Below are 13356 nucleotides of genomic sequence, written 5' to 3' on the forward strand. Positions count from 1 at the left end.
CCCTGGAAGAACACAATGATGGTGCCAACTTGGGCCAGTGAAGTGACGTCCTCCACAACTAGACTGAAGAACAAAAGGACAGTAACTTGTCTGTTCCCCTTCCCCCAATTCCCCAGCACTGTTCCCATCCCTTAATTCCCCAATAAAAATCTTTAAAAAAAAATTGAGTAAAGATTACAAACTGTATTACAAGATTAGAAAGAAAGAAATGAAATGAGGATGCAAACCGTCTTAAATACAAATACTTACTAGAATATTGTAATATTCTTGTACTTAATAGAGACCACAAAGTCCTCATATTCCTTATTTCCATCATACTAAGTATGGTAGTCCAACTAACTCTGTATTCCTTTAGGAATCCAAGGAAAAAATGGTAAAGGGTCTGTATATACACATTCTAGGACATAAAACTGAGACCTTATCTCTTGAAAGCCAAGCAAATGAGATACATATCTGAAATTCAGTTCCCTGCTGAACCAAAGATTTCTTGCAAGGACTAGAGCTGAGATTTTTACTTTTTATCACTGCCTGCTAAGGTATGACTAGAAAAAACCCCATTTTCCTCCTGAGGTAGCTGGGATTTAATGGCTTTGGTTTGTTTCATTTATCTCAAATGGCCTGAGTTCCATTTTAAAGAATAGAATCATAGGAGGTCTCTAATGGGTGAAGTATTTAGTTATAATTTTAGTTTAACTTTGTTTTTTTCAAAAGCCAAAAGTCAGTGTTTATGAATAATGGCAAATTGTAAATAATGGCAAAATATAAATATATATTACTTGACTTACTGAAATTTTAGAGTAAAACATTTGTGGTTAATTTTATCAAACACTAAATTAATCCAGCTATTAGATTCTCCAAGTTTTCATTTGCCTTATTTTAAATCACAACCATGGGGAGGAGGAGAGAGGAATAGCCACTTAGATTTTTACAAATTTTTGAGAAGTGTTCATTCCTTTTTCTTCTTTTTTTTTTTTAAAGATTTTTATTGGGGAATTGAGGGAGGGGAACAGACAAGTGGGTGTCCTTTGGTACTTTAGTCTAGTTGTGGAGGATGTTGCTTCACTGGCCCATGTTGGTATTATGATCATTGCGCTCTTCCCGGGTGAGGCAGTCACTCAGTGGCCATTGGACAGCCACTCACAGTGGCTCATGGCAGCTCTCGCCTGCTGCCGGCCACTCACACTGGCTGCCAGCTACTCATGGTAGCCCACTGCAGCCGGGGCTGCCGCCTAGCCATCGTTGGCCACTCATGGCAGCCCAGCTCCAGGTCAAGCTGTTGTTCACCATCTTGGCTGTAGAGGGTGCAGTGTCACTGGCCCATGTGGGAACTGAACTGGCGACCCCGCCGCTCAGAGCCCGCACTCCCAAACCAACTCCTAACCAACTGAGCCACTTGGCCGACCCCCTGCCCCTTTTTATTCTTAATAGTTGCACTATAAAGGAGAATGTAAAGAAACCCCAGAGTAGTCTAGCTTCCTGCATCCAAGAACTACTATATCCAGGAGTATAGACACACTGGCATACAATTTTTCTTCATTGGCTTATCTATATTGTCTTTCTATGTTGTTTGAATTCTTCCAAAGTCAGTTCATACAGGCAGATCTTATTTCTTCATTATTTTAATGAAGCAAAATGACTCAACAAAAAGAACTGAAAGTCTAGTAAACACCTCTCATCATGAATTTCAAGGTTTGATTTCCTTAGTATTAGAAGTCGGAGCTTCATTGGTGAAGTCATTATATAGCTACATATAAGTGCAGATGATGTAATGAATCTGGACAGAAAATTAAATGTATGACCCGAGAATGTTTGTTTTACAATGTTTGATGGTGGCAGCATTGGTTTACAAAAAGTACTCTCAAGAGCAGAACTTTGGTTGTGAAATATTTTAGTATATTATATGGCACAAATTAAATCAGTCAAAAAAATGAACTAGTCTGGCTTTCAGAGTAATTATAAGACATTACTAAAATTTAGAGATGTCTTTATTAATAGTTTACAGTAAATAATAACATAGCCATGTTATAAGTATATAAGATATGGGTTCAGTGTAGACATAAAATTCTGTGTCAAAAGGTAGCCTATGCAGTTCATCTCAACGTATATTTACTTGCTGCTTGCTACATACCAGGTACTGGACTAAATGTGAAGATACAGATATTAAGCAAAATAAGTCGCTGGCTTCAAGGCACTTACAAAGTACACTTTAAGGGGAAGAAAAGGCACTTCAGCTCTTGGGATATTGGAAAGAGACAGGGTTGCGGTAGACATGAGTCACCCAACTACGAAAGGAATCAAATGAATTGGATTCTTTCCTGGATAGACAGACGCATTAACCCATGGTATCAATATACTGTGAAAAATACTGTGAGAGAGATATGTGGAGGGTGCTATGAAGACGTGAAAGAGGAATAGCTAACCCAACCAAGGTCATCTGGGGAGGCCTCCTGAGAGAGGTGAATCCAGACTTAAATTTTATGAAATAAGTTACCTGGGTGAAGAAGGAAGAGAAGCTGACTCTATATTGAGAAGAAAATGATAAATGCCCTCAGGATAATCATGGTTTATAAGAGAACTATGAGTGTTCCTTGTTTAAGAGCTGAAATTACAAGACATCAGAGGAAGCCAAGAAAGGTTTACCTGGATCAGGTGCAAGATAGCTTTGCATATTGTGTTAAGGAATTTGAACTTTACCTTGTAGGAGTTGGGAAGTTATTGAAATGTTTTAAGCAAGTGAATGATGTGATCAGATTTATACTTGTATTTTAGCTGGATCTCTCTGGCAGCAGTGTGAAGGTTGATGGATCTGGGGTATTAGGAGGGAGAGGCAAAGGGGATAGGCAAACCAAAAGCCCCAGGAGAGAGATTAGGTTACGGAAAGATTATGATATCTAAACTAGAACAGTACTAGTAGCAGCAGTAAGTAGTAGTAGTAGTAGTAGTAATAGTAGTAGTAGTAGTAGTGGTAGTGGTAGTAGTAGTAGTAGAGATGGCAAGTAGGAAGCAAGTGAATTCAAGAAATATTTAGGAGGCTAGTTGACACAATTTGGCAATAAGTTAGATGCAGGAGTTGTGAGAAAGAAGAGTCAAAGCGGACTGAATCCAGATTTCTGTTTTGGGTGATTAGGTAAGTGCTACCACTCAGTGTACGACCCACCTTACAATAGGGTGAACCAGGTTACTCTCATGACTGAAGGAAAACAAGACACAAATATATATGTAAAGGTATTATAAAAACCAAAATCACATTGAACTACAGTTGACCATGGAACAACATGGGGGTTAGGGGCACTGACCCCCACATAGTAAAAAATCCAAGTATAATTTTTGACTCCCTAAAAATTTAACTACTAATAGTCTACTGTTGACTGGAAAACCTTACCGGATAACCTTAGATAACATAAACAATTGATTAACACATTTTGTATGTGTTATATACTGTATATACTGTATTCTTACAATAAAGTAAGCTAGAGAATAGAAAATGTTAAGGAAATCATAAGGAAGACAAAATACATTTACAGTATTTATTGAAAAAAATCTGCGTGTAAGTGGACCTACACAGTTCAAACCTCGTTGTTCAAGGATCAACTAACTGTATTTGATGTGAATCTACTTGAAGATACTATCTGAAATGTTTTTTCCTATTTGGGATAATTATAGGGTTTTTTGTTTTTCAGAAATAGAGGATAAAATTCTTGTTAATTTATTAACATCTTTCTGCATTCATAAAGAATTTGTAGGAAACTTTAGTTAAATACCTTTTATGATTTAGGTTCAAATACATAACGAATATTTTAAACCTCAATTGCCAAAAGAATTATTTTAAAACTCAACTATATAAGGTAAGGTGCTAATATTTTTATATTACTAAATGGAGAATCAGAAGATACTCTTAAAAGCTTATATAACAAATTGTATGCCCAGTTTTATACTCAAGAGAAATATAAACATATATCCACACAAAAACTTACACTAGAATATTCATAGCAATATTAATTATAATAAAAAATGGAAATAACTGAAATGTCCATCAGATGATGAATGGATAAACAAAATGTGGTCTATCCATACAATGGAATATTATTTGGCAATAAAAGGGAATGAAGTTCTGAAATATGCTACTCTGTGGATGAACCTTGAAAACATTATGCTAAATGACAGAATCCAGTTACAAAAGACTACGTGTTATATGACTCCTATTTGGGGAGTGACTGCTTATGGGTATAGGATTCTTTGGGGTGATAAAAATGTTCTAAAAAGACCGAGATGGTTGTACAACTCTGTGAATATACTCGAAACCATTGATTTGTATACTTTCAAAGGAAGAATTGTATGGTATGTGAAATGCATCTCAAAGATGTTTTTCAAAAACTTTTTAAAAGGTGGTATAGCAAGAAAGAGAAGTTTAACTATATTAAAGTTATAAAAGCAAAATAGAGAAAAATTGTAATGGCTGCCAAAAATAGGAAGGTGGTATCAGTAAGATAAACCCTTATACGTAATAGCTGCAAGATGAAAAAAAATTAGAAAAATAAGCATATTTAGAGATACTGAGGTAATCACCAGAATTAAAAACAGGAGGAGTTAAATGTGTTGCTTCAGATCAAAAATTTCAAGATACTGCAAGCCTCCAGTGTGCTTGGGTCTGTGGTGACCCTGCGCATTCCTACAGTGCTTGCAAGAACATTTAGAAACGGTTTGAGGCCTTGCCCTGCTGCATCCAGAGCAAGGTTATAGAAATCTCAGACAGTTGTTAAAAAAAAAAAAATCAAGATAAAGCAAATACAAATGTGTATAAACCTGATTATGTAAATTCCACATTTTGCCTCTTTTTTCCCCAAATTCCAAGCCCACCTAGTAGTTATTTAGGACTACTGCATAGTTTAACATCCGAAGTCATTTAAGAACATTCTGCTGCTGTGTGCAGTTCACTTGAGAGAAGTGCCTTGAAGAGACCAGAGCCTGGAAAAAGCCTCTGCAGCACAGCGTGCTCAAGGCTGCTCCTGGTCCTCCCAGAGGCTGCCTGAGAGCAGGCTTGGCAAATGGGACATATGAAGAGGGCAGGTGTGAGTTACGGGTCAGGTGTAGCAGAGAGCCAAAAGGCTGCGTGAGGGCAAAAAGTAAAGAGGGTGGAGGCACAGTACTGCTTTTTTATAGCTTTGTCCTAGCCCTTTCTGGCTGCTACTGAAAATTCTCTTCTGTGCGTGTGGAGTTTCCAAATGTGTTTTCAGATAGCTGGAAAAGAGGGTAAAGCCAAGTGCTTTAAAAATCCTATGGAGCTCATCATTTGATTACAACATCTGCTTAGAAAAAGGACTTGTATTTTCCCCATTGTGGCTAATTTACTAAGACCCATTTTTCTTGACTCCCCAGTGCCTAATTACTCATATTTCTTCCTGAAAGCTGTATTATGCTTTAGGATTTTTGTTGTTGTTTAAAATCTCAGAAGCACTCTAGGAACCCTTGCTTTGGTTTTGTTTTTTGGAGGCAAAGGAAAAATGATCTCCTGGTTTACTTTTGGAATCTGCAAAGCACCTCTGAGGTCCCAGGTGGATTTGGTGTTTGGAAAAGGGACTTTGGGGGACTGAGGGTGACCCTGAGCCCCCAGGTCACTGTTCGCATTTACAAAAGCAAACCTGGTCTCCCCAATTGCTTTTCTCTTGAGGTTGGCTTAACTTTATTTATCTTCTGTCTTGGGTCACTGCCCCTGAGGTGCTTCAAAAGCAAAACCCAAAAGACCCAAAACAAAGAAAGCTAAACCAGATTCAAGGAAAAAATGACCTGGCACTCTGGGTTCACTTTTACAAAGGCAAAAAGTCACTTCAAGTTCCATAGAATGGTTTTAAGTCGGCCTAGATTCATTGTGTCATTTGCACAAAGTGATATCAACAGGTCTGAGACCCCAAGTTTCTTGGGTGTACATCTGGAGTGAGACTTAGGATGGGAAACTGTCAGCAAACTAAATGTGATGACACAAACGAATTCTTCAGTGATTCTTCAGTGATTCAACTATTTTGAGCATATAAATGGGACCACCCATGCAACGATTTCTTTCCTTAAGCCGAATCTTTTTGTTTGGTGGACACACACAGGGAATGCTGAGGAAGTGAAACTTACAACTCACTTACAAACATTGGCATAAATCCACTTTATGTTATCAGATTAGTTATGAAGGGTACTTTTGAATCCTTGGTGAAAAAAAAGTTAGGATACTAATTTTAGGTAATCTTATATAAATCATGATGAGATAGAACTGAGGCACATTATTTTGGTGTTCATTTTTATATGATCCATACTTTGCTTACTTCCCAAAAGGATTTAAGGTGGAATTACTTTATTTGACTATTTGAACAAACCCATTTATAGAACTTAATACCAATTTTCATTATAATATGCCTGACTTTATCCTTTAATAAGTAATTGTAAAATTGCTTTTGGATAATCTAGGGGAGATTTTTGTTTTTGTTCACATTTGATGTACATCTTTGAATTTCAGAGGTGTATGTGTTAACTAAAAATTTATCTGTTGAGACTATGTCTTACTATTTATTTACAAGACAGAGAGATTTTGTGTGATTAATAACAAATGCATTATTTATGCACTTCCATCTGAAGGAAGCAAAACTTAAGATAGAAAAGTGAGGTTTTCCATAATTTAGGTTTTAATATTGAGGACATAGTGCATCCTATGAAACCTGGCCAAACCATTGCCTGGCAGTCCCAGAGGCAATGACTGTGTGTGGAGCGAAGGTAAGTGTCAGTGGTTGTACCTGTCATCACTCCAGTTTCCTTGTCCCTTTCTGTGGCACTTGGGCTCCAGAGCAGCCATGTTCTTTTAAACTGTCCCAAAAACCAGGGACCATGCATCTTGGTCAGAACAGGCATGGATAGCAGCCTGTAGAAACTGGCTTGGTCCATAAATCTGCCCTGGCATAGTGTTAGGTGGGACCCAGGAATAATGTCCTAGTTTTTGTGTTACATCTTTTACTTCAGTAGAAATAACTGTTTTTAAAAGTGAAAAAAGGACCTTATAATTGTTATGGAAAGGGATACTGGTAGACCACTCAGAAATGTTAGTGCTTCTTTCTCTAGAAAGAAAATTTAACTCATTCAACATTAGACCCTATGTTTTTTTATTGTGAAGGAACCTGTCTTCTTACCAGTGCTCCAGTTAAAGGCTGGGAGAGAGGGAAGGAAGTCAGTCGACTGCATTCACTTGCCAGAGTTTGCCTGCAGGCCAACACTGGCCTTTTTCAGAGAGCTGTCAGCATAAACCACAGTATCTGTAGGGTGCTCATTTTTTGAACTCATGAAGCCTTAGGAAGAAAGCTCCCAAGTAAACTTGGAATAGTGAGTGGTCTGGCATCATCAGTTAGTTATTTCTTGAATATCTACTGAGTGGTTACACTCTGTCGGACACATTTTATGAGTTTTCCTGCCTAACTTTGTGAAGTTTGTTTCTATTATTAAATGCAGTATTATGCATTTGAAAAATCCTTACGCACATAAAAATGAGAAATCAGAATATGAGATCAGCATGCTTGCTGGCCTCATATTTCCTCTCCACCTACATCCATGTGTCCTTTGGGGCATAGACACTGAAACGGTGCTCAAGTCTGCAGCCACTAGATTCATGGGCTGAGAATAATGAGCAAAGAGTCCCTAGCTCCTGCATAAATCAGCAGTTTCTGTCTTACTTAGTATTAAATTGACAGTAGCTTCCTTCTGTGTTATGTAGTTTAAATTACTGGGATTTTGTGTGAATAGTTTTCTTTATAATTTTTTTGTTATAATTGTTATAATATTTTTCATCAAAATACTGTTTCCTTGTTAACTGCCTCTCCACTGTCCCCACTTACAATGTAAACTCTTTGAGGACAGGGACTTGTCTTGTTCAATACTGTGTCTCTGGTGCCTTGTTAGAGGTGAGCATCGATATCTGGTGAATGCATACATCATATTATCTGGATCCTTGGCTCTTTAATCCACATTGGTAATACAGTCCTTAACCATTCATGTATAAATTCATGCAAATTTCCACCAATATCTGCAAGTTAACTCTGCACAATATTTCTATAAAGTACTAGTGTAAATTTGAAAACATGTGGATTAGATTTGTCTACACGTGGGCAGGTTGGTTAAATTTTGTGGTTCCTGTAATTTCTAGAGATAAGAGATTTGCGTATGAGTGTCTGACCATATGTGAAAATCGTAAGCATAATATTTCTTTATCTAGAAAATCTGTTTTTGTGCTAAAAAAGAACCAGTTCTATAGTCACAGTTGGAGTCGGTGTAGGTTTTAAATTAATTAAGTGGGCTCCTCCTTTCCCACCTGGGGGTAGATCAGCACAAGAGAAAAACAGACTTATTTTAAAGCCTCTTCCTCTTGCAAATCCCAAAGGTCATGTTGCCAATGCCTTTTGGAGAGAAAGATTACAGCCAGTATACAGTTATTAAGTGTTTCTTTCTGCTGACTGTGCGCATGCCCACACACAGTTGTGCAAACACACATACCTGAAAGAGGAATCCTTCAAAATGAGGCTTTTGTTTAACAACTCTGTGAGGAGTGTTCATTATCAAAATTTATTTTAATATATAAATATGTAAACATTATTTCTAACTCTAGAGTTAATACATGTCCATTGTGGAATATGATGAAAATAAAGGAGACGATAACAATTACCCATAATCTCATCACACAAATAACAGCCATTCTTAACATTTTCTCAAATTTTCTTCGTCTTTTTTGATGGGTTTTTATGTAATTTTAGTAGCAAAATTTGTCATAAGCATCTTCCCAAACTATTTAAAATTCTGTGTAGACATCAGTTTTAATAACCACGTGATATTTGTCTTACCTCATTACTTAATCATTATTTTAATATTGAGATTTAGGCTGTTTTCAGGTGTGTTTTTTTCTTCAATTTTTTTGATAACACAAATAACATTTTTGAGATTAATATCATTGCTCATAGATTTTTGTCCACCTTTATTATTGTTTCCTGAAATTAGATTCCTAGAAGTATGATTGTTGAGTCACAGGGAATGGCCATTTTTATAAGATTCTTAAAAACATTGCAAAATCACATTCCAGGGAAGTTACACCAATTTACATTTTCACCACTGGAGTGTATGAAAGTAACTTCTCCTCCTTGTGAAAAGAGAGGAAAATGTACTTGTTGCAACAGTCAAAAATTAAACAAAACTTTAAATAAGTTCCCTTTTCTTTTTTTAGACAGTATATTCTTTTAACATTGTATCAGTGTAGTTTCTGCACCAGTGTTTTAAATTTTGGTATGCCCTGGAATGTTGTCCGAAAGAGAACAGAGTGGTTTTTTAATATCAATAGTGGTTAATATTTTCTTGATAAAATTTTCCTCCTTTTACAAGAAATTCTCTATTCATAGATGTACATTGAATGGGAAAAGAGACAAATAAGTCTATTACCTGCCTAAGGAAGAGCTAGTTTCTTGTAATCTTTCTTTAGGTTTTAACTACCCTAGGTTTTATCCTCACGTATCCTATGAGTACATGCAAATACTTCCTTCATTCGAAAGCAAAAGCAATGTACTCCTTGCGTATAAGGTGAGTTAAAACAAAAAAGAAAGAATAATATAAAAACTGAAGGAAGGGAGTAAGTAAAGCATTTAGCTTTCTGAAACAATTCGAATGGGGATAGGAAGTTGGCTTTAAATGGCTTAAAGGGGATTAGGGTTTTAAAGTTGGATAAGGAGTTTGGTGCTTTGGTTTAGGCATAGCATTGCTTTTAAAAGATTACTTCCATATTTGACAACAATTCTAACTGGAGATTATAAAGCAAATAGTCAATTTTAAAACAGCACGGAAAACAAGAGGGTTTCTTTTTTGTTGTTGTTTGTTTATATAAAATAATCACCTAGAGTTAACATGCTGAGTCCTGAAGCCCTCATTTCATAATACTACTGAGGATCTATCACCAGGGAGAATCCAGCAGAGATTGTTTAATGCACTTAATTGAGATTATCTGAGCTTTTGGTTTAAATTACTTTGGGAAAGTCTAGTTGCAAATGGCTTCTTAGAAAGGTAAACATACTTAACCTCTAAGAGAAAAGGTTCAATTTAAGTTATTTAAAATTCTTCAGTTATTAGCACTAACCCTTATTAATTAAATTTGAATATGAACTGAATAATGTGTAAAAATTAAATCTCTGTACCTCAGTGTGTTAATATAATTATATTAAGAGTGGTTTCATTATTTTATAATTATTTGAAAATGCAATCAAGTACTTTATTAGAAAAGCAACCCCTGACAATTTTAGTGATTTCAAAAGTAAAACGATAGTATGTACTATTTTAGTTATAAAGTGTAGTTAATGAAGTTTTAAAACTGAATTTCCTTATTCTGTTCCATCTAAGAAGCAGGTCATATTAAAATGGATCAAGAAAGGCATATAGTTTATATAGTAGCTATAGGTAAATAGTGAAAAGTTGGTTTAACATTTTCCCCATCTTCCTTAGCTCCTTGACCTGTTTATGGTTTGGGATTGGTCTACTTATCTAGCTGACTATGGACAGCCAGCTTCTAAGTATCTCCGGGTGAATCCAAACACAGCTCTTACTCTTTTGGAGAAGTGAGTATATTTGATAACTTTTTTGCTTAACGTTTTAGCATTTTGTGATTCAGTGAGAATTGAAGAACTAGATATTTTCATCAAAAGAGAAATGTCTGCTCAGTCCATTTTAAGAACCTTACAACATAAGCCTCTTTCTTGCCCTTCAGTATTGGTATAATAACATTAATTTGGTGTAGTTTTTATGAGATTTCTGTTTATGTTGATGTGAACAAAACATTTTTCCTATTGTATCCTCAATAAACAGGCTTAATTAGCCTTAGAAACATGTTTGCTGGAGACAAGTGAGAATTGCAACAATTTTTTAAAAATACTCTAATGTAGAAAAGAAAGTATTTTGTAAAATATGGCTAGGAGTTGGAATGCTTGCTACTAATGATTGCTATCAAAATCCCACCATTATGAACATGGGTTCTTTGCAGGTAGAGAAGTATGTGATTTGAAAAATAATATAGTAAAAATGAAGTAACAGGACATTAACTGATGCATCTTGACCAATTGAAAATAACACACACTTAGGTATTACTTTTCCTTCAAATTATGTGGCAGGTTTTCTTTTTACACAATCACATTTCTTTTTAAGTATTACTATTAAAATTATCAATTTTGAATTAAAAGCACATATTCTCACTTTTCAAAATATATGTGGTGTATTGATTTGAGAGGAAAAAAAGGAACTGTTTAAAATAAATGTAAATTTATTTTACAATACCATGAAACACCACTGAGGCAAAAAAAAATTGCTGCTTTAAATTTTCTAATGTTATTTTTCCTTTCACCTTGTCTTGCTATGAATGTGATTTGCAGAGTCCATAGAGGGTATGTATTTTAGCATACTTTATGGAATGATATTAGAAAATAGTATAATATTAGAAAACTTAACATACTTTAGATTTACATAATAATGCAAAAACACCATTTCCCATAGAATGTAAACTAAAGCTGCTAGTTTTTTTGTGTGGTTGTTATTTCCATGATTTTATTAGTACCTGTTTTCTTTGAAATCTATTTTTCAAGCATAGAGTTAATGTGAGATAATTCAAAGCATGCCAAGATATTTTACTTGTGATAGCATAGCTATTAATTTCCTTTTACTAAGCATCTTCATTCACATATATTCCTAGGATGAAGGATACTAACAAAAAGAACAACATATTTGCTCAGTTCAGGAAGAATGATCGAGACAAACAGAAGTTGATAGAGACAGTCATGAAACAACTGAGAAGTTTGGTTAATGGTATGTCCCATCACACATAGATTTCACATGGCTTGCACTCAGTGATACCAAATTTGTGATTCAACATTGGTCTCTAACAGACACTGGTTATAACAGTAATTGGTTTGCAGAATTCAAAAATACGAGAAGAGACACTGATGAGAGCTTAAACAAGAGACAATAATAAATATCATTTGTATAGATTTTTAAATAATTGAATACTATTTTGTATATGGAAAATGTGACATTAATATTTTCACTTTAAAAAAATATATAAATCAGGTAAAAAATTGTATATGAAACCGATTGTAAATACTTTAGAAAAACTTATGCCTCTATGTATAACTATTTTTTTTATTCAGACTTGAATTTTTCTTTTTCATCAGTTATCTGGTTTTGGAATGCAGTCATGTCTGATATGAGAGTACTTCACTGTCATTTTCTTACTTTTAGCTTTCACTTTCACCTCAATATGGTTTAAGTAGACAAAAATTTTGTAATTCTGCTGATTCTGAGGGGGAAATAGATAAATCTTTAAAGGTTCCTGAGATCAAACTTGATTTAACTCAGTAAGAATGTGAATTATTTGTTCTCCTTGGGTGGCTTAATTTAATCGTTCTGAATATGAAGACAAGTTTTTGGATTTTCTAAAGATGGCAGTGTTGTTTCTGTTCAGCAGGATTATATTTCTAACTATATTGTTTGTAGCTGACCCCATTCTAGGATTTATTTGGTTTGGTTTGGTTCAAGTTAAAAGAGAGGACAGGAACTAAGTGGGGCTAACCACTTCAGGTGCAGCTTATGTGGGAGTAGATATATTCCTACACACACAAGTTACCACAGGGGTCAGGTTACTTTCTCCAAATAGCAGATTTCTGTACCGTATCCTCACTGTGGAAACAAGCCAAACCAAATGAACTCTGGAAAACCTAGAATGTACATTTTCCTTTGTGTAAATTACCGTGATCCAAATGGTAACATCAATCTGACCCCTACTTTCTCTTCATTGTATTTATGCTGAATACTTCTTTTGCATTTTCAGGATTTATGCCTATAAGAGACTTATCCTTGACTCTGTAAAATAAGTGTAAAGAATTCTATGTACATTTCTTGATTTTGTGCTGAAATATTAAAAAGGTTGAGCAAGTTGTTGAAAATGAGTTGCTATTGCATCTATTCAGAGCTTCCTGATTTAAAACAACTGCGTCCTTCAGAAAAGCTATTATTCCCTAGTTATTGGATTGGAGATATCACCAAAACAAAGAAAATAAACATTTATTCTCTTTAACGATCTATATCCTAAGGTATTTCACACTTTAAAAACTATTGCATGGAAAACATGGTAATTCTTAGAAGTTAAAACAGGAGCGGTGAACAGTTAGCTCTCTTTGAAGACTGGAATGTGGCTGCCCCTCGCGTGCCTTACCCAGCCCTCCAGGGCACTCAGGATGTCTCCCCGGCTTTGGCCAGGCGTCAGGGATTCGGAGAGACGCCACTTTTGCATTGTTTTGTAGCAGACTACTGTGG

At 35.4% G+C, this 13356-nt stretch overlaps 1 protein-coding gene across 4 annotated transcripts in view; it reads left to right on the forward strand.

Moving 5' to 3' along the window:
• Positions 1–12988, forward strand: part of EXOC6 (exocyst complex component 6) — a 163790-nt gene extending 150802 nt beyond the window's left edge. For 2 of the 4 annotated variants that reach the window (XM_019639110.1, XM_019639113.1), the window contains exons 21-23: positions 10501–10613; positions 11421–11432; positions 11738–12986. In XM_019639110.1, coding sequence (XP_019494655.1) covers positions 10501–10613; positions 11421–11432; positions 11738–11870 — 258 coding nt within the window. In that variant the 3' untranslated portion in view covers positions 11871–12986. Of the gene's footprint in view, positions 1–10500; positions 10614–11420; positions 11433–11737 lie in introns of all 4 variants that reach the window. The other 2 variants (XM_019639114.1, XM_019639112.1) reach the window with 2 other exon arrangements.
• The last annotated feature ends 368 nt before the right edge of the window (positions 12989–13356 follow it).

The sequence above is a fragment of the Hipposideros armiger genome, unplaced genomic scaffold (assembly GCF_001890085.2).
Source record: "Hipposideros armiger isolate ML-2016 unplaced genomic scaffold, ASM189008v1 scaffold_42, whole genome shotgun sequence".
Taxonomy (NCBI): domain Eukaryota; kingdom Metazoa; phylum Chordata; class Mammalia; order Chiroptera; family Hipposideridae; genus Hipposideros; species Hipposideros armiger.